The sequence below is a fragment of the Dreissena polymorpha genome, chromosome 3 (genome assembly GCF_020536995.1).
Source record: "Dreissena polymorpha isolate Duluth1 chromosome 3, UMN_Dpol_1.0, whole genome shotgun sequence".
In the NCBI taxonomy this organism is placed as follows: Eukaryota; Metazoa; Mollusca; class Bivalvia; order Myida; family Dreissenidae; genus Dreissena; species Dreissena polymorpha.
In genome coordinates, this window is record NC_068357.1 from 83,577,199 (window position 1) to 83,597,794 (window position 20,596).

Sequence of the window (20,596 nt, forward strand, 5' to 3'; positions counted from 1 at the left end):
ACAACGAAGCCAATTGCCAATTAGTCTTTTTCCATTACTATCACGGTCAACTGTACAAAAATAGTAGATGCAGTTTAAACCAAACAACCAAACACAAATCAAAATGTTCTTTATTAATTTGTAACAAAGCGCAGAATATATTTCAGTCAGGTGTTGATCACACATCATCATATTTAAATTGCGTTTAATAGTATTGTCTTTAATCCGAATTCGCGGCGTGTAGGCTGTATAATCTGCAACACCCCTGATAAACACAATACACACAATGGGTAATAAAGTTGTAAACAATTAGCGCTAATCAACACTATTATACCTAAACGAAGTCGACGCATTCGATACAGCCTTATTGCATTCTCGTTTTACAGGAAATGTCAGTACACTGTATAATGAACACCCCTTTGTGTCAAATCCGGATTTAACTTGAGTGTAAATAGTCGACTGTTTCATGTTCTTTGTTTCAATACCATCTGTGTATCTGTATTATAAGTATACCAGTCAACAAACAAGGTGCGCGCTTCCGCATATGGGTATTCGGACGTTAAAAAAATTGACCTACGGTATAGCGTTCACGCCGTCGAACGCATTAAGCAATATAACTCGTTTTTTTTCACTATTTCTTTATTTGCAAAAAATACTAGTGGCTTATAACTTACCTTGCAATCTTTTTTTCTCGCATTTTGCGAGTGTGCGAGTGTTAATTTCGAGCCCTGTGTATATGGGTGGATTACGCTGGATTTAAATGCCTCATGCCTACGGTAATTCAGTCTTATTTGTTTCAAATATGGGACATGATTTTTCGTTAGGATCTTGAATTCGTCCATCGGTCGAAGTACGAAAAAGGCGAAAATTAATGTCGGATGAATAATAATGGATTCACAGTAGTAGGGAATTCAAAATGTGTATGTCTTAAGGCAAAGGTTTCTTACCAGCTTTTTCAGAATAATTTGGAATAGAACACTGAAAATTTTGCTTTAAATTCTACAAGACATAGTCAGCTTCTCTGCACAGTTTTGCTATAGTTTGGGCTATTGTTTTACCCATATAAACTGCTTGAGGACCTTTTGATGATAGCAAAATCAGTTTTCATTGGTTTCAAACGTCCTCTGTGAAAGATGAAGTTATGCAACGTTGTGAAAAATACTGATTTAAATTCATAGCTACAGCAAGTACTTTTTAATCAAAACCATTCATGAACAAAACCTCCGATGGGTCACTCATACAGATTGTCATTTTTGCTTGGAATCTTTGCAGACTTTTGATTAATCTTTCAGACATGCACGCCTTTTACCTATTTCTTGTCTCAATTTTTATGTGGCAGCACCGACTAATGTGTGTCCGTTATTGTACATTTTGGTACTTTTTTCTGACAGGTTTTTGAAGGCTTTCTAAGACATAATACAAATTTAATAATTGCTTAATCTATTCCTGTGCAGAAGTGAATATGGCTTTATGCAACCGGCATAAAACCAGAACAACCAGCTAGTTACTGGCAGTCTGTTCAAGATTGTAGTTGTTTGCTGTTTGTATCTTAGGGTTCAAAAAGAAGCCTTTAAAACTTGAATCTAGAAAGTGTATTTTTATTTTCTATGAGAATACAAACGCTTCAAAGTGCATCTCTAAGTGGTAAAGGGTTAGTATTTCTAAGGGAAATGTGTGAATACAAGGGGCCTATTTTGTCTAATGTCAGAGTTCCTCATCCCGGGACAGTGAAGATGAGAGTAGCAGTGGCAGCAGCAGCAGTGACTCTGATGAGGACAGCGTGGAAGAAGGTAGGCAGGCTGTCCAGTATCTCAATGTCGCTATTGAAGGTAGGCAGGCTGTCCAGTATCTCAATGTTGCTATTGAAGGTAGGCAGGCTGTCCAGTATCTCAATGTCACTATTGAAGGTAGGCAGGCTGTCCAGTATCTCAATGTCCCTATTGAAGGTAGGCAGGCTGTCCAGTAGCTCAATGTCGCTTTTGAAGGTAGGCAGGCTGTCCAGTATCTCAATGTCGCTATTGAAGGTAGGCAAGCTGTCCAGTATCTCAATGTCGCTATTGAAGGTAGGCAGGCTGTCCAGTATCTCAATGTCGCTATTGAAGGTAGGCAGGCTGTCCAGTATCTCAATGTCGCTATTGAAGGTAGGCAGGCTGTCCAGTATCTCAATGTCGCTATTGAAGGTAGGCAGGCTGTCCAGTATCTCAATGTCGCTATTGAAGGTAGGCAGGCTGTCCAGTATCTCAATGTCGCTATTGAAGGTAGGCAGGCTGTCCAGTAGCTCAATTTCGCTATTGAAGGTAGGCAGGCTGTCCAGTATCTCAATGTCGCTATTGAAGGTAGGCAGGCTGTCCAGTTTCTCAATGTCGCTATTGAAGGTAGGCAGGCTGTCCAGTATCTCAATGTCGCTATTGAAGGTAGGCAGGCTGTCCAGTATCTCAATGTTGCTATTGAAGGTAGGCAGGCTGTCCAGTATCTAAATGTCGCTATTGAAGGTAGGCAGGCTGTCCAGTAGCTCAATGTCGCTATTGAAGGTAGGCAGGCTGTCCAGTATCTAAATGTCGCTATTGAAGGTAGGCAGGCTGTCCAGTATCTAAATGTCGCTATTGAAGGTAGGCAGGCTGTCCAGTAGCTCAATGTCGCTATTGAAGGTAGGTCAGGCTGTCCAGTATCTCAATGTCGCTATTGAAGGTAGGCAGGCTGTCCAGTAGCTCAATGTCGCTATTGAAGGTAGGCAGGCTGTCCAGTATCTCAATGTCGCTATTAAAGGTAGGCAAGCTGTCCAGTATCTCAATGTCGCTATTGAAGGTAGGCAGGCTGTCCAGTATCTCAATGTCGCTATTGAAGGTAGGCAGGCTGTCCAGTATCTCAATGTCGCTATTAAAGGTAGGCAGGCTGTCCAGTATCTCAATGTCGCTATTGAAGGTAGGCAGGCTGTCCAGTATCTCAATGTCGCTATTGAAGGTAGGCAGGCTGTCCAGTATCTCAATGTCGCTATTGAAGGTAGGCAGGCTGTCCAGTATCTCAATGTCGCTATTGAAGGTAGGCAGGCTGTCCAGTATCTCAATGTCGCTATTGAAGGTAGGTAAGGCTGTCCAGTATCTCAATGTTGCTATTGAAGGTAGGCAGGCTGTCCAGTATCTCAATGTTGCTATTGAAGGTAGGCAGGCTGTCCAGTATCTCAATGTCGCTATTTAGAGCCTCACTCTGGGAAAACGGGAGGTAATGAAGGTGGCAAAGGTGTCATCACCGATTAGTCTGTGCAGTCTGCTTTAATTGAATTTTTCATTATAAGAAAGTCTCTTCTTAAAAAAAAAGTCAGAAAGTCTCATCTCTGATAAGTCTGTGCAGACTGGACAGCCAAATATTTGACGACACTTTAGGCATATGGATTAAGTCACATGCAAGACTCAAAACCCTAGATGAAAGGTCAAGGTCACACGCTGAGATCAAAGATCACTAATTTGATGAATTATTAATAATATAACCATTACTGTTATACCTTTGTACAATTGTTCTCCTTTACCTGGCAGTTTGTCACAGGTAAGACTCTGGTCTCAAGGGTCAAAGTCAAGGTCACACATCCAGGTTTACTGTTACAAATTTTGATTCAATTTGCCTTATTTTGTCAGGATTCTATCATACTTAGTACCCATCCATGAACACAATTTATTTGGAGGTATATCAATTCAACAAATTTGCTTGGTTTATTTGTTACTTGCTTGGATGTTACCTTTTGCTTTCATTAAGAGCTCTGCAAATAGTAGACTTAGAATTTGAGACTTAACACTTTATAGCCACTGGTCAGACTTACTGACTGGCTTATTGTCCATAAAGAGAAATGACACACTTAAAATGTGCCTGCGCAAAAGCGCTGTGAGCTATGGGATATTGCTTTCAGCTTATTTATTTGCATTTAGAAAGATATATGAATTAATAATTTTCATTTCTAGAGCCTGTAAAGGTGCTGACCGAGAAATCTTCAGCCAGCCATGAGACGAGCAAGGAGAAATCACTAGAGGTTTATTTTGAGAGGCACTATGAGAAAATGGGGTTAAATGCATGTGCGTAAAGTGTCATCCCAGAGTAGCCTGTGCAGTCTGCTAAGGCTAATCAGGGACGGCACTTTTCACCTAAGCTAGATTTTGGGTCAAAAAGTACTTTCTTTAAATGAACAATATTATAATTGCGGAAAGTGTTGTCCTTTATTCGCACAGGCTAATCAGGGACAACAATTTCCGTCTAAACTTGATTTTTGGTAAAAAGATACTTTATTTCAACACAAATATCAAAAGCCACAGGCCAATCTGAGGCAATACTTCTTTACACACATGCATTAAATCCATTTTCACAGATCGAGGCTCAATTGAGTTCCCATTTCTTGTTTGCTCTTTTTGAAAACTTGTTGACTTTTCTTGGTTGTTATAAACTGCTGCTGCTATTATTTAACCCTTTCCCTCTAAGAAGCATAGTGATAATGTCTATGTGCAAATACACTTCAACACCGTTATTTCCAAGTCGTCGGGACCGTTAAAAAAACTTTGGATTAACGATTATTCGAAATAAACATTTGACAGAAGACTTTGATTCTGTAAAAAATGAAACGTTGTGGAATTCACATGGTTCGGTTACACGCTTACTGAAAAGCGTAAACTAGTCAGATAGCAATAGATTTCCACTTGTAACAAACGGAGGAATAAAACGAATATTTTTCTTGTTTTTTTTGTTGTCTTATTACAGAACATATAAAATATAATGAATAGCACAAATTATCAGACATACATACATATTAATACATTTTCGGAAATTAATTAACATTTTTGTAACTAATACGCAATGTCTCTCTGAACACCGGCGTTCGCGCAGACGACAAAGGTGTATTTATCGGCTTTTGACGAGCCATGACAAAGGTGTGAAATTACGCTCAGTATTTTGAAGTTTTGACTTCGGATTAAAGATTGTTAATAAGGTGCCAATTATAGTGTTGGGACCGACTGAATCACTTCGAATTAACGATTTCTTCGGTTTAACGAAGTTCGGATTAACAATGAAATGTTACATTAAACAAAGAAGAACCAATATCGGGACCTGAAAAATACTTCGAAATAACGGTGACTTCGGATGATCGGTGTTCAAAATAACGGTGTTGAAGTGTAGCATAAAAGCAGAACAGCCTGCGAGTAACTTGCAGTCTGTTCAGGTTTTATGCTGTTTGCTGCTCATCAGTATCTAAGGGTTGGAAATGAAGCCTTAAAATTGTACTCTAGTAATCAAGGTCTTAAATTAAATTAAACTTTCTAAAGGACTACACATGCGTCAAAATACGTATCTAAGTGGTAAAGGGTTAAGTGACAATTATCACCCTGATTGATGTTTCATGTTCTTTATTTCATTTCTATATCAATAAATATAGCTGATACTTTATCATCTACTATGCACATGTACTACATAAAGAATTGAAATCAATAATTCAAAATTTAATGTTTAATGATTTGTATAAATCAGTAACTCTTATTTAAAATATGTAAACTTTTCGTTATAATTATTTGCTAATTACAGCCTCGTGTTAGAGTGAAACAAGAGACAGAGTGCAGAATATGTAAGGATGAGCCGGAAGACAAGTGGAAGATTGATGAGGAGATCATAGAATGCTCCGAGTGCAAGAGTAAAGGTAACGGTTTAAAGTGCTTTAACCTTTCCCGCTCAGAAGCCAAGTGAAAATGGCTGTATGCAACCTGCAAAAAACCAGAACAGCCTGCGTGTGACTTGCAGTCTGTTCAGGTTTTAGGCTGTTTGCTGCTCATCTTAAGCTAGGAAATGAAGCCTTTAAAACTTGAATTTAGTTAGAAAGGTCTTTAATTTAATAAGTTTTTTAAGAGACTACAAATGCCTCAACATGCATATCTGAGCTAGGACATCAAAGGATAAACTAGGACAAAAGGGTAAGTGTCAGTGTCATGGATATTGGTTACCTGCACTGATTGATGCTTTGAAGCATTTGAGAGTTGCTCTTTGGGAATGCGTGTGTGTAAAGTGTCATCCAAGATTAGCCTGTGCAGTCTGCACTGGCTATGCATGAACAATACTTGCAAATAAACTGGATTTTTGCATCAATTTAAAAAATAAATACAATAGGAGCAAAAAGTGTTGTTCCTTATTGGCCTGTTTGGACTGCCCGGGCTTACCTGAGATGACTTTTTACGCTTATGCATGAAACCTGATATTTCCAGAGAGAGGCTCATTTGTAAATTTTTCTGGTAAAAGACATACACAGCAATCCTATGTAAGACTTCATCTGCCTTTGTTTTCCTGTTCCAGGTCATCCCAGCTGTCTTGACCTCACAGATGAGATGGTGAAGGTGGTGCGTACATACCCCTGGCAGTGTATGGAGTGCAAGACATGTGTACAGTGCATGGACCCATATGATGAGGTAGGCCGTGTGCAGAATACCAGCAGGGTTTCTCTGCCTTCTTTAATGATATGGTCCATGTTCTGGGAAATCTGGCCTTAATGCATGTGTGTAAAGTGTCATCAGCAGTCAGCAAAGGCTAATCAGGGACAACACTTTCTGCTTTTAGGGTATTTTTCGTACAAGGAAAGTTTTGTCCCTGATAAGCTTGTGAGGACTTAAGTGGGATAAGTTTTGTCAATCTGTTTTTCCTCAACATGGAAGGCCAGGGCCTTTCCTTAGGTCAAGAAAAGGTAAGTGTTCAATAAACAGAATTATCTTGAGTATTGAAAACAAAGATCCACTAGCTGTTTCTGTATTTATCGTGTATGAATACAAGAAAACAATTAAAATACAGGAAAGAATTAAATTATGTCTGGACAGACAACAAATGATGTCATTAAATAGTTCCTGTTAGCTGTATTCAATAAGGTGGAATACTACTATGTTTATCTCATAGGGTGTTGTTATATTGATACAAGCATGATAGTACGATAAACAAAATATTTGCAATTTACAAGGCTCCGATTGGCTTTAAACGAGAAATTTGAAATAAAATTCATATTGAGGTAATTTATAAAGGTGTATTAAGTGTAGAGGTTGTGGCCTAACACAAATTTCTTTAGCCTTATGTTCCTGTTGTCAGCCGCTGTCTATTTTGATAGATGGCAGAAGGTATTTTATATGTCTTTGTTTTTTCATCTGTGCAGAGTAGACACGTTAGCCGTCCAATTCTTATTTGTGCCATACTAAACCCGTCCTAGACTTTTGAATCATTTATTTGATTTATTTTCTGGTAAATTCTTTAAAACAAGAGCTGTGTTGGTCAAACACAATGCACCCTACTGCGCTTTGAAGCCTCACAGCAGCTATTTTGACCTTTCACCACTCAAAATGTGCAGCTCCATGAGATACACATGCATGCCAAATATCAAGTTGCCATATTCAATATTGCAAAAGTTATTACCAACTTTAAAGTTTTGGCACAGACACACACATACAATGACAGACATACAGACAGGCCATAACAATGTTCCCCCAATTATTCGATCCGGGGGCATAACAATTAGCACTGTACTCCACTATAGCATGTTTATCACAGAAAATGAACTGGATTAATTAAGCTTGCTAAGTGAAAGTTTCAGTTGGTTAATTGATGGTTTAATTGTATTATATCTAGAGAAACTTAAATGATATAAAAACCTTTCCCACTCAGAAGCAAAATGAAATTTCTACATGCAAGCAGCATAAAACCAAAAAAGCCTGAAAGTAACTCGCAGTCTGCTCAGGTTTTATGCTGTTTGCTTCTCATATCTTAGGGTTGGAAATAGAGTATCTGTAACATTGAATCTATTAAGAAAGGTCTTCAATTGAATTTAATTCTCCAAGGGACTTCAAAATGCACATCTCAGTGCAAAAAGGTTAAACCCAAAAAAAATATTTCAATAATAAAAATGGGTTGTCATTGCAGGACAAGATGTTGTTCTGTGACAAGTGTGACCGCGGGTACCACACATTCTGTGTGGGTCTCACCTCCTTGCCCAGGGGCGAGTGGGACTGCCCTAGTTGTCGTGGGGACACAACACCCTTGAAACCGCTGCCAAGACCAACACCTAGGGCAAGGTGAGTGTGTGGTGCAGTTTTTAGAGAAGAACACTACTTTTGACACTATATTGAACAGAGTTTGGGTATTTGAAGTTTATTCTTATTTGAGCCTCGCTTTTGGAAAACAGGGCTCAATGCATGAACATAAAGTATCATCCCAGATTGGCATATGCAGTTTGCACATGCTAATCTGGGGATTTTTTGTTTAAAAGAAGTTTTTTTTAAACGAAAATCCAGTCTTAAATCAAGTGTCCGATGTGCAGAAAGTGTCATCCCTGATAATCTGGGACAACACTTTACGAACATGCATAATTATAGCTTCATTTAATGAGTGTCATTAGTGTTAACATGTACACTTGCTTTTCTTTTAAAACAGAAAGATCTAGAGCAAAATAATGGTTCGCTGCACAATTTTAAGATGGGTCAAGCTTTTCACCTTGCTTCTTCATAGAAGCACCCTGTACCTTTTGTGATCCTGTATGTTTCCCTAAATAGATTCCAAAGAGAAGTTCATTATTAATTGTTTGTTAAGGAAACAAAATCTAGTTCTTCGTAAAAAGTTTAGTTTTTTTATGAAATTGATTATTTATGAGTAAATATAAGTGTGCTCTTGCACTGAAGTCATCTGCATCAATGAACTTGCTGGTTTCCCAGTATCAGTCTGTCCATGTTATAATGGTTCTTATTTTCAGCAAACTGTATGTGTTCACTTTGAAAAATGGCTACCTATGTTACTTTCATAATATTGTTGAAAAATGCATTGAAAAACCAACAGGGCTTATATGCATGTGCGTGAAGGGTGGTCACAGATAAGCCTGTGCAATCCCCATAGGCTAGGCTAATCAGGGACGACACTTTCCGTCTCAACTGGATTTTTGTTTAGAAGACATTAACTGTAAACCTAAAATTCCCTGAAAGTGAAGTGTCGTCCCTGATTAGCCTGTGTGGACTGCATATGCTTATCTGTGACCACACTTAATGCACATGTATTAAATCTTGTTTTCTCAGAGATAGGCTCAATATCTATAAGTGTATGCATGGCATATTCTGCAGACGTGGTAGAAAGCAGAAGGATCCCAACACACCTCGCCGACCCCCAGGCAGGCCCCCTAAGGACAAGTCCAAGCTCCAGGAGCGCAGCCAGGAGGTCGCTGAGGGCAATGACAACCCAGAGGTTGCCATGGATACGACAGAGGTCAACCAATCAGAACAATGCACTGAGAAGCAGGGGGAGGAGTCCAAAGAAGAGGCATAACTTGTCATGGTTGATTGCTGAAATTCATGTTTCTTTTGTGGGCAGCAAGTTTTGAGTTTGTGTGTTGTTGGTAAATGAACCAAACAGATTGAAAAAGCCATCATGCATTCAATTGGAAATTAATGAAGAAGACAGTTTTATCTGAATACCTTGTCAAGCTGTCATATAAAATGAGTGGAAACACAATTGTTTGTCTATGGTACATTGTTATTTGCATGTTGTAGCATAATTTGATTGTTGTTAGAATTTTATAACTACTGTTTGGTATTTAATTTATTAAAAATGTGTATAGCTTTCTATAAGAGCATATAAGGCAATTCTACAATGTCTATTTTAAGTAGTAGTTTCTTTTTTTGAAATAAAATTTCACTTAAGTAAATGATCAATGATTTACCAAACATTACGTTTTGAAGAAGAAATTTAGATAAACAATACCCATTGAGACAAAAATTACAGTTCACATTGTATTTGATTGTAATAATCACATTTTTGTTCGTTCTAGTTTGCTTGTATTTATTTATCCGCACGAGACCAAATTCATAGGCATCAGAACTTAAAATGAGCTTTTTAGCTGATAAACAATTAAAGATGTATCTTTTTGCAAACATGTTTGATAACTCATAAATTCTCAAAGAAAGTTTTGCTGTTGTTGACATAAGTATTTGAATAAAAAAAAATGCAATGCCATTTTTGAACACAGTATATATTTATAGCAATTATTCTGATACCCATATTTAATGGACTATGCTGAACTTTGACCTCAAAGATCATTGTTGGACTAAATGGCATATCATGTACACAATTTCACTGGGTCCTGTTTGTCATATATTTGCTTTTTACTATTTTTAGCCTGGGTTATTTGGAAAAATAACTATGACAATGTCAAAGTCATGTTTACTGCACAATTATAAGATGACCAATTGCATGTTGGTTTGAGCTTGCCTCAGCACGACATACTCCTGGTGAGCTTTTGTGATTGCCTTTTGTGATTGCCTTTTGTGATTGCCTTTTTTTTCAGTCCTGGGTTGTCAACATTTGCACTGTTGTGGCCACACTTGTAATTTATTTACAAATTTTCATGAATTTTGGTTAAATTACAGGCCCAATTGATATATGCCGAGTTAGAAATTGTGTCCCTTTGTGTAAAAACCTAGGATATCAGGTCAAATTAAAGAAAAAGCTTGTGAATGCTCTAGAAAAGATGGGGGTTTTGCGCAATGATCATGAAACTTGCTTATTTGTTGGTATGATTTCTCAGAAGACTGAGATATGATTCCAGTCCATTGAAAAACATGACGGCCTTTCTGTATGTGGCAGAAGAAAATCCATTTGATCACTCAAGTAGTCACATTTTTGCCCTCTCATGAGAAACTTTCTCAGAGATTGCAGCAAGTTGATGGGGGAGTTTTCAACATAAGTCTATTATTTAACCTAGCTCAGAACAGTTAAGTTCCTTAGGGTCTAAGGTGAGTGCCTTTGGGCTTTTTGTTTTCAAGACACCACATTGTGTTCATGAATAAAAAGTAAAAGAAATGTGTTGATCTTGTTGTCACATAACCGATTTTAATATTTTGCTCAGGGCTGAGGATGCAAATTTTGAAATCAACAGGAACTTCTCAGATCGCAATTCCAGCAGAGTTCAGTTAGACAAAAATCTTCACTGAATGAAACCGCCTGTGTGTCTTTAACAATTGCTACATCGATTTACTTTTCAAGCCATTTGAAATGAAACTTTCATATAAATCACATTAGTTGATTTTGTGTGCGTATTTTAAGTGTATGACATCTATTATAAGCAAAAGAGTCTATGTGTATACAGTTATCCGCCCTTTTTAAATCAAATTCATTACAAGTACAAGATACTTGAATCGTGAATAACAGATTGTTATTCATTGGGTGATACAAAATCACACCCCTATTAACCAGAATACTGAATATGAATTGGATAGTATGTATGTAAACCTTTTATGGAATCCATGATGTCTGTCAATCCGAATAGCCTTTGGAGTTTCTGCCACCACCCCTTCACGCTTAATATCTTCTCCTTAACTTTAGATTGATTTCAAAAATGCAGAATTCTCAATTCTAATTTTTTTACACAAAAAGAATGCCTGTAAGTTGTTTAAGGACCAAAACATCTTTTAGATGCAACATAATTTGTAGCTCAGATACCCTTCTTCATAACACTGCAAATCCAATATATTGCACTTCGGCTATGGCTCCCAAAAATCCAACCATCATTATCACTAAATGTTTTAGCTTTTCTATCCTCAAAAATTAGGATTGACATCATATTATAGGAATGTTAAGGCCATATCATACGACTAAATAGTGACAAAAAAAAGAATTATCCTAATCCACTGTGACACCTTTATCATTGTTAATATGATGCCTCCCTTCAAAGAAGTTGTGATTTGTTGCTTATTGCTCCTGCCTGTTACATAGTTCCGTGGAACACGAGTTACCCAGCGATATCTATAGAACGTGTTGACCTACAACCATGCAGGTTAGAAGGAAGGTTTCTGGGGAGGAGAGAGACACCTACCGGTATTTACTGTAAAACCATTAAATTTCGTGTGGTACGAATTTTGTGGATTTCGTTGGTTCGCTGAACCACGAATTCAAATACCAACGATTATTTATACATTATTAATCCGAAACCGGTCATGAGCCTTTACTGGGTCAGGCAATCCTGCTATAGTAGGAGAATGTGTCTAAACTGTTCCTGTTTTCAACCATTTTGAAAAAGACATTGTTTGATTGAGATATGCTAGTTAATACAATATGTTGTTTTCTTGAGTGTTTGGGTAATAATACTTTTTTAATCAAGCACGTTATTTAAATTGTACATCAACGATTGTTCTCTTTTACGTGAAGTCGTCAAATTAACAGTTTGCAGATTTATCACATATGTCAATTAGTGCCAATTTAAGTAAGAAGAGACAAAACAGTTTTTCAAACATGTATTTTGGGGACCTTATTACTCAATTGTTATAACTAGGGGACCGATTGCGCTGAAAATTGGAAATATTGTCAAAACAACATCGATGGCAATTAGCGAGCGGGGACCACAAGTGCGCCGCTTTATCGCTCTTATCGACAATTATCGGCAACACTTTCATGCTTCAGTGCACATTTACCTCAAGTCTTGCTGTCACAGATTAGCAGATTATGCTTCGTTATTTTTCTGGTTGTTTTAATAAAAGTTTAATTATTATGATGGTCAGTCTTCCCCAAAAATTTGAAATCTACGAAATTACATATCAACGAATTAGTTGTTTTTTTAAATTTGTAATCCACAAAATTACGTGTCAATGAATAAGTTGTTTTGTACAAAACCACGAAATTTCGTACAGACGATTTTCTATACGTTTACAGTATTTTGAAGTTGAAGGTCGAGGTAATAGGAATTTCTGGCGGCCAGGTGGTGTAAAATGCTTGATTTTATACCAACAGGACAACAAAAACACCTGGAGTTGACTACCAGTTATACCCACTGAGAAAAACAAAACAGAAAGTAAAGTTTCTTGAATGGTGTTCTTCATAAAAGATAATAAATTATTATATTAATATTTAACATGTATCACTGTAAAACGGATCAACCAAAACAGATCCCTGACCAAAACTTGTACATAAAATTGTATATAAATATCACATCACAGATCAATGTCCTATTTTTGGGGGCTATCAATGATTTACATACAAGCAATCTTCAATGTTTCAAACACATGGAGCTGATATTACTCATTCTATTAAAATGTTCACAAATAACAATTGCTAGTCAATGTCTAGATGTTTAAACTACTAGAACTGGGGATTGCCGAAGCCAACTTCTTTCTGTGTTGTGATAATCTCATCCATTAATTCTGTGTCTTCTAGATTTACCTGAAAAGACGGAATCAATGAATAAAATGTATAGCAAGTGTGAACACTTGTTTAATAAAATATGATAAATACCATTGTAAGAAGTTTGATTGAATTCGCTAAATTTCTATAAAATATATCATACTCATGATTTAGTTTAAACCTATTTATTTAAGCTCCATTGCATCGAAAGCCTATGGCTTATATAAACACCCTCGAGTCCGTTTCCTGGGCCTAAAACCAGTACTTGGTGTCTTTGGGGGAAAGAATGCTCCCACGGTGGGGATCGAACCCATGACCTCCCGGACTTCCTGATCATAAAGCAATCATAAAATGTTGGGTCTAACATATATTGTTTGCTAACACTAATTAAAATATTCCTACTTACATGTTTTATTGCAGATAATATAACAATCTATTACGCTACTTTTTTGTTTACGAGATGCATCAATAATAAAAAACAATTATATTTCCATAATGAAGCTAAAGATTGGCAGTTTCATTCTTTTAGAAGATAAGTATATTTTACTTTTTTGTACAGTGCAATAATTCTTTTGATCAATTGAGCTTGTTCTGAGAAAACTGGGCCTAATTCATGTGCTTAAGGTGTCATTCCTGTGCCTACAGGCTAATCAGAGAAAACAATTTCTGCTTACACTGCATTTTTGTTAAGAGACCTTTAAAAAAAAAAAGAGATGTGTTTGTCAGAAACACAATGCCCCCTAATGCGCCGCTTTGAATTATTATTTTTTTTACCTTTGACCTTGAAGAATGACCTTGACCTTTCACCACTTGAAATGTGCAGCTCCATGAGATACACATGCATGCCAAATAACAAGTTGCTACGTTCAATATTGCAAAAGTTATGAAGAGGGTTAAAGTTTTGGTTAAAGTTTTTTAACCAGGTTTTCCGAAGGAAAAAACTGGTTATTAGATTGGCGAATGCGGGCGGGCTGGCGGGCGGGCGGAACAAGCTTGTCCGGGCCATAACTATGTCGTTCATTGTCAGATTTTAAAATCATTTGGCACATTTGTTCACCATCATTGGACGGTGTGTCGCGCGAAATAATTACGTCGATATCTCCAAGGTCAAGGTCACACTTTGAGTTCAAAGGTCAAAAATGGCCATAAATGAGCTTGTCCTGGCCATAACTATGTCATTCATTGTGAGATTTTAAAATCATTTGGCACATTTGTTCACCATCATGGGATGGTGTGTCGCACGAAAGAATCACGTCAATATCTCCAATGTTAAGGTCGCGACGACTAAAAATAGATTTTTTTTAAAAACAAACTTACAAAGGGGGTTAATTTTGTTTGTTCATTTCAAAAGTTCAGTTTGAGTTTTCTCCCTTTATCAGACTTTTTTTCACAATGAAAACCTGGTTTTGTGACAATTTTGTCCCTTGTTAATTAATTTTTTTGACCTTTGACCTTGAAGGATGACCTTGACCTTTCACCACTCAAAATGTGCAGCTCCATGAGATACACATGCATGCCAAATATCAAGTTGCTACGTTGAATATTGCAAAAGTTATGAAGAAGGTTAAAGTTTTGGTTAAACTTTTGGGACACACAGACACATACAATGACAGACAGGCCAAAAACAATATACCCCCGATCTTTCGATCCGGGGGCATAAAAATCATAAAAGCAGAAAGTAGCGCATCTGATTGGCCTATTCAGACTGCATTTAGCCCTCAGACAACTGCTCGAGGGATTTAAAACCAAAGAGTTTTCACATATGTGGGCAAAAGCTTGCTTACTTTGATAGCATATTGGTATGCCTGTTCACAATAAATTTCACAAATTTGATTTTGACAACAGGTTGCTTACTTTGATAGCGTATTTGTAAGCCTGTTCTGCCTCAAGCTGTCTTCCAGTCTTCAGGCACACAAGAGACAGGTAGCCCCACACCTCTGGGTCTGAGTTGTTCAGGATGTTGGCTTCTGATAGCGCATCTTCGGCCTCCGCCAACTCTCCCAGCTAGAGAAAAGCATATATAAATGAGCCTGGTTCCTGGGAAGAATGCATGTGAGTAAAGTGTTGTCCCAGAATAGCCAGGCCAATCAGCAATGATACTTTCTGCCTAAATTGGATTTTCGTTTAGAAGACTTTCTTGAAACGAAAAATGCCATTAGAAGGAAAATTGTTGTAACTGATTGGCCTGTGTTGACTGCACAGTTTAATCTGAGATGACCTTTACAAACATGCATTAAGCTCAGTTCTCCCAGCTGGAGAATAGGAGAAAAATAGGCATTTATAGGTGTCAATAGACCGTTCAGATAAACCTTTGCAATTAAGTAATGATTTGTTTATCACTTGCATTGATTGTTTAGCTCACCTGAGTACAACATGCTCATGGTGAACTTTTGCAATCAACTGTTTTTCTGTCATGGGTTGTCCTATATTAGCCTTGTGAAAACTAGAGGCAACATTTAGTTCTCAATCTTCATGCATTTAGGTCAAAACATTAGTCTCAATAATATCTCTGCAAAGTTTTAAACTGGGTAAAACACTTGGTCACTAGGTCAACTTCAAGAAAATGCATTAGAACACTAGAAGTTATATTTTTTCCCCAATCATCATGGAAATTGAATATCATGGAACTCAGAATAATTGTTTGAATTATATGTCAGTTGAGTAAACAATGGTTCCCTTTTCTCGAAAACGAAAGGTCGATAGGAGGTGGGGCGGTTTTTATTATATGGCTATATTTAGCAAAACCTTGAGAACTTTGTAGAAGTAACATTTTTTCCCAATCTTCATGAAACTTGCTGGGAGCGCTTGTTTTATGATGTATCAGTTGAATTCAAAGAGTTCTGATCAGCTGAACAACATGGAAATCCAGGGGCCATAAATGGCTACATCGACATCTTATGAACTCTTGAAGTCACATATTTTGTTAAATGCTAATGTGGTTTTTTATCAGAGCATTTATTTTAATGATAACTTGACAGAGTTTGAAATGGTTCTATTGAAAAACAACGCCACCAGGGGGCGGGGCAGTTTACATAATACAGCTTTATGGAAACACTCTAAAAGTGACATTTGTTTGAATAATATCTGAGCCAAGTTGCAAAATAATTCTGGTCTGATGAAAAAGCTATAGTAAAACTTTGTGGATCTCATACTTACCCGGTAACAAGCGATGCCAACACCCAGCCAGGACACACATGATGGGGATTTCTTACAGGCCATCAGGAACGTTGTCTTGGCTTCTTGAAACTGTACCAATCGATAACACATAAATTAAAACCATTTCAATTCGACTAGAACATGCGTATAATGGTCATGAAACTGTAAAATAACACATTTTCTAATTAACAGCATAATATGAAGGTGATTATATTTTTTTGCATTTTCCTAAATAATACACACACGTTTAAAATGCACAAAATATTTAACAAAAAACAAGATATACAAAAAGATCATTGTGAGCCATAATAAATTAAACAATGAATATTTTTACAAATATCTTATACAGCGAAGAAAACACATGAGCCAAGTTCTAGGAAAATGGTGCTTAATGCATGTATGTATTGTCCCATATTAGCCTGAACATGTACAGGCTAATCATACACTTCTTTCATTGAATTTTTCTGTTAAAAGGAGTCTCTTCTTAACAAAAATCCAGTCTTGACCGAATGTGTCGTCCCTGATTAGCCTGTGTGGACTGCACAGGCTAATCTGGTACAATACTTTATGCATAAAGCCTAGTTTTTCTCCAAGCACGGCTAACATGAAGTACTAATAGGCATAGTTTACAGAGAGTCCAGAGAACAGTACAATGTCTCTCTTACCCTTTCTTCCTGCAGATAGATGGAAGCCAATCTCAGGTAAATGGAATGCATCTCTGAGGCATCAGCCACAAACGAGATCGTCCGCTCATAGCGGTCACGAGCCTCAGCTGTTTCATTGGTCAGGTATTTCATATGACCCATCAAGGCCCAGGCATCGGGATTCTGTGAAATAAATTTTATACTTGCCAAAGCACAAGAGATGAAAATAATTCAACAAGTGTAAGGTGGCTTGATTAAAATCGGTCCATTCCAGTTGAATATCAACCAGTAATAATTCAAGTGAAACAGAAGGTTTTAAATGAATGGAAGTTAATGCTTATGAAAGATAAAGCACCTTTATAACCTTTTTTAAATATCTGTTTTTATGAACCAACATGTACTGTTCCACAAAACTTAATATCTAGAATAATCTATGATTCTTTAACAAACATATGAGCCGCATTCAGAGAAAACTGAGCTTTAATGGTTATGCATGAGCATAAAGTGTCATCATAGATTAGCCTGTGCAATCAGCACCGGCTTATCAGGGACAACATTTTCTGCCTAAATAGATTGACCTTTAGAAAAGACCTCCTTTCAATGAAAAATGCCATAAAAGGTGAAAATGTTGTCTTTGAAAAGCCTGTGTGAACTGCACAATCTGGTACTACACTTAATGCACATGCATTTAGACTCTTTATCCCAGACTGCAGCTGCTTTCCTACATGTACCTGATAGTCAAACTGCAGGGCTTCATTAAGACTGTCCTCTGCCTGGTGCAGTTCTCGTTTCTGCAGTTTCACTCGGGCCAATGAGATGTGGTACAGTGCTGTAGCTCCGCCCAATGGGGATAACAGCTCATGGGCCAGTGCTCGCTCTGTGAACTGAAATAAACAAGTGGAGCTGAATTAAACAAGAAACCGTCGGAGACGGGTGATGCTCCCCAAAGTTTTTTTTGTCACAATATTGCACTATATATTCAGATAAAAGGAAACGTCTTGAGGGCACAGTAGTTGGGGGGACAATTTTTTACATAAAATTTCAAAGGGCCATAACTTTTTGAAAAATCATCCAACCACAACCCGCTGATAATATGCACATCTCCTGTTGGTAGTGAAGCTTCCCATAAAGTTTCATTGAATGCGGGTCATTAGTTGCTGAGAAATAGCCCGGACAAGAATTGCACTATATGTACAGTTAAAAGGAAAATTTCAAAGGGCCATAACTCTGTGGAAAATCATCCAACCAGAACCCGCTGATAATATGCACATCTTCTCTTGGTAGTGAAGCTTCCCATAAAGTTTCATTGAATTACGGTCATTAGTTGCTGAGAAATAGCCCGGACAAGAATTGTACTGTATGTACAGTTAATGAAAAATTTCAAAGGGCCATAACTCTGTGAAAAATCATCCGACCAGAACCCGCTGATAATATGCACATCTCCTCTTGGTAGTGAAGCTTCCCATAAAGTTTCATTGAATTCCGGTCATTAGTTGCTGAGAAATAGCCCGGACAAAAATTGTGCACGGACGGACACACGGACGGACGCACGGACGGACGCACGGACAGACGAAGCGGCGACTATATGCTCCCCCCAAATTTTTTTGGGGGAGCATAAAAAATAACATAAGTATGGAAATATAATTAGTCCCTTATTGAACCATGTGAAGTAAAGCAGGGCCTGCATTCATCAATTATTTCTTAGACTTAAGTTTAAATTATTATTTTTTAACTTTATTGTACTTTAACCACATGAAAATCAAGTATAGCATGGCAGTTTACACATTTAATTACATAATAATTATGTAATTAGAAGAATTATTCTTCCTTTAATATCAATATTATATAATCATCAATTTTAGCCTGTTTATATTCAAAATGTATGGTATTTATATTGAGTCTTAGGCTATTCTTTATTTGGGACGTGCTCTTTGAAAAAGGGGTTTAATTCGTGTGCGTAAAGTCATTCCAGATTAGCCTGTGCAGTCCGCATAATCAGAGACTATCTTTGAACGAAAAATACCATAAAAGCGGAAAGTGTGTTCCCTGATTAGCCTTTGCAAACTGCACAGCCTTATCTGGGACGACACTTAATGCAATTGCATTAAACCCCCTTTTCACAGAGCACGGCCCATTTTTAAATCTAAGAACTAGTTGGTGAGTTTGGGCTCTGAACACAGATATAACCAAGAACTTGTTGGTGAGTTTGGGCTCTGGACACAGATATAACCAAGAACTTGTTGGTGAGTTTGGGCTCTGGACACAGATATAACCAAGAACTTGTTGGTGAGTTTGGGCTCTGGACACAGATATAACCAAGAACTTGTTGGTGAGTTTGGGCTCTGGACACAGATATAACCAAGAACTTGTTGGTGAGTTTGGGCTCTGGACACAGATATAACCAAGAACTTGTTGGTGAGTTTGGGCTCTGGACACAGATATAACCAATCATTGGTGAGTTTGGGCTCTGGACACAGATATAACCAAGAACTAGTTGGTGAGTTTGGGCTCTGGACACAGATATAACCAAGAACTAGTTGGTGAGTTTGGGCTCTGGACACAGATATAACCAAGAACTAGTTGGTGAGTTTGGGCTCTGGACACAGATATAACCAAGAACTAGATGGTGAGTTTGGGCTCTGGACACAGATATAACCAATCATTTGTGAATTAGATTCAGACATTCCCAAAAGTGCCGGACTGTCAGACCTGGCCAATGTTTTTACGACAGAACCTATTGAAAATGCTATGTTGCCGGTCCTTTGGACTTAAAATACTTTGGGAATGTCTGTAGATTGTCAAAAATGGGTGAAAAATACTGATAAGAACAAGTTTTAATTCCGTCAAAAATAACACATAACAAAATTGAGGCATAGAATACCAGATAAACAATAATAATATCGCTGTTTATCTGAGGGGTCAAAATGTTTGTGCGTATGGAAAGGCCTTGTCCATATACACATGCATACCAAATATGAAGGTTACATCTGAAGCGACATAGCAGTTATGAGCATTTTTTGAAACCTAAACGCAAAAGTGTGACGGAAAGACAGACAGTGCAATCACTATATGCCCTCCTTCAGGGGCATAAAAATAGAAAGTAATATAAACATCATACAGTAACATAATATTGTTTGTGGGAAAATATATATAACACAAAATATTGCACAATACATTATAAGATGGATCTGTGTTGATACAGCCTTTTAGAAATGATAAAATTATTAAAAAGGTAACATACCGGTACAGCCTTGACCTCGAGCAGCCAGTCGATAGCCTGCATGAATATGGTTGACGTGGGGACTGGAGTGGGCTCCCGCACAGGCTGGTCCCCGCCAGACTCCTCCGGTGGATGAGGTGTCTCCCCCACGCTCCCGTGTTTGTACTCACTGCCTGGTCGTGACACACTGTTGTCAGATTTATTGCGACCTAAAACAAGCAGAGTTAATTGTTTTGTTTCCTTTAAATATATATTTTGCGTGATTTTTATTTATACATTTTTATTTTATTTATTTATATTATTGTACAAAATGCAACTGTTCTAGACAACCCTTTGTAAACAATTGATAGTTAAGTGATTACAGAGGATGAAAAAAAAGAAAAATCAATATTTGTATTAGCATTTATAGATAAAAGAAATTTATATATATTACAGTATTATAATA

General features: G+C 37.4%; 2 protein-coding genes across 17 annotated transcripts in view; one reads left to right on the forward strand and one right to left on the reverse strand.

Annotated features, from left to right (window-relative positions):
- LOC127875030 (PHD finger protein 10-like) overlaps nt 1–10,818 on the forward strand; it is a 40,327-nt gene extending 29,509 nt beyond the window's left edge. For 2 of the 3 annotated variants that reach the window (XM_052419815.1, XM_052419816.1), the window contains exons 11-16: nt 1,688–1,808; nt 3,930–3,997; nt 5,536–5,647; nt 6,295–6,407; nt 7,897–8,048; nt 9,084–10,818. In XM_052419815.1, the coding sequence (XP_052275775.1) occupies nt 1,688–1,808; nt 3,930–3,997; nt 5,536–5,647; nt 6,295–6,407; nt 7,897–8,048; nt 9,084–9,285 (768 nt within the window). In that variant the 3' untranslated portion in view covers nt 9,286–10,818. The remainder of the gene's footprint in view (nt 1–1,687; nt 1,809–3,929; nt 3,998–5,535; nt 5,648–6,294; nt 6,408–7,896; nt 8,049–9,083) is intronic. The other variant, XM_052419817.1, reaches the window with a different exon arrangement.
- Nucleotides 10,819–12,803: 1,985 nt separating this feature from the next.
- LOC127875034 (cilia- and flagella-associated protein 70-like) overlaps nt 12,804–20,596 on the reverse strand; it is a 77,165-nt gene continuing 69,372 nt past the window's right edge. For all 14 annotated transcript variants that reach the window (XM_052419830.1, XM_052419827.1, XM_052419823.1 and 11 more), the window contains 6 exons: nt 20,173–20,360; nt 17,663–17,815; nt 16,953–17,114; nt 16,288–16,377; nt 14,986–15,135; nt 12,804–13,170 (listed from right to left, as the gene is read on the reverse strand). In XM_052419830.1, coding sequence (XP_052275790.1) covers nt 13,090–13,170; nt 14,986–15,135; nt 16,288–16,377; nt 16,953–17,114; nt 17,663–17,815; nt 20,173–20,360 — 824 coding nt within the window. In that variant the 3' untranslated portion in view covers nt 12,804–13,089. The remainder of the gene's footprint in view (nt 13,171–14,985; nt 15,136–16,287; nt 16,378–16,952; nt 17,115–17,662; nt 17,816–20,172; nt 20,361–20,596) is intronic.